At 66.6% G+C, this 458-nt stretch overlaps 1 protein-coding gene across 1 annotated transcript in view; it reads right to left on the reverse strand.

Annotated features, from left to right (window-relative positions):
• Window positions 1-458, reverse strand: part of GAA (glucosidase, alpha; acid) — a 7,776-nt gene that overhangs the window by 5,947 nt on the left and 1,371 nt on the right. The window contains exon 4 of the mRNA XM_009886836.1: window positions 91-417. Within this exon, the coding sequence (XP_009885138.1) occupies window positions 91-417 (327 nt within the window). The remainder of the gene's footprint in view (window positions 1-90; window positions 418-458) is intronic.

Genomic DNA, 458 nt, shown 5'->3' on the forward strand with positions numbered 1-458 from the left:
CCCGGGGCTTCACCAGTGAGGGCAGGCAACGGCCCCCCCGGCTTCCTCAGAGGAAGCTCTCCATCACTCCTCGGGGCAGCCGCCAGAAACCCCGGTGCCAGCCCACCCCTGCAGGAGCCCCGGCACGGCCGGGGGTGTCACTCACCACGATCATGATGTACCTCAGGCCACGGCGGTGGAAGTCCTGCACCATCTCCGGGTAGTCCCTAAAGCTTTTCTTGTTGAAGGTGAAATCCCTCTTGGCATCCGCGTAATCCAGGTCGTTCCACTGCACGTCCTGCGTATGGCAGTACCGGTGCTCAGGGAGGAGCGGGTCCCCCCACACGCCGCCGTGGGACCCTGCCCCACAGGGGCTCCCCATCAGCCCCCCCATGGCCGCTTTCAGCCAGAGGCTCCCAGGGAGCACCTGAGACCTACCTGGGGGAAGCGGGCTGCCGACATGTTGGCCACAACCCGCC

This window comes from Charadrius vociferus, unplaced genomic scaffold (genome assembly GCF_000708025.1).
Source record: "Charadrius vociferus isolate BGI_N301 unplaced genomic scaffold, ASM70802v2 scaffold1116, whole genome shotgun sequence".
NCBI lineage: Eukaryota > Metazoa > Chordata > Aves > Charadriiformes > Charadriidae > Charadrius > Charadrius vociferus.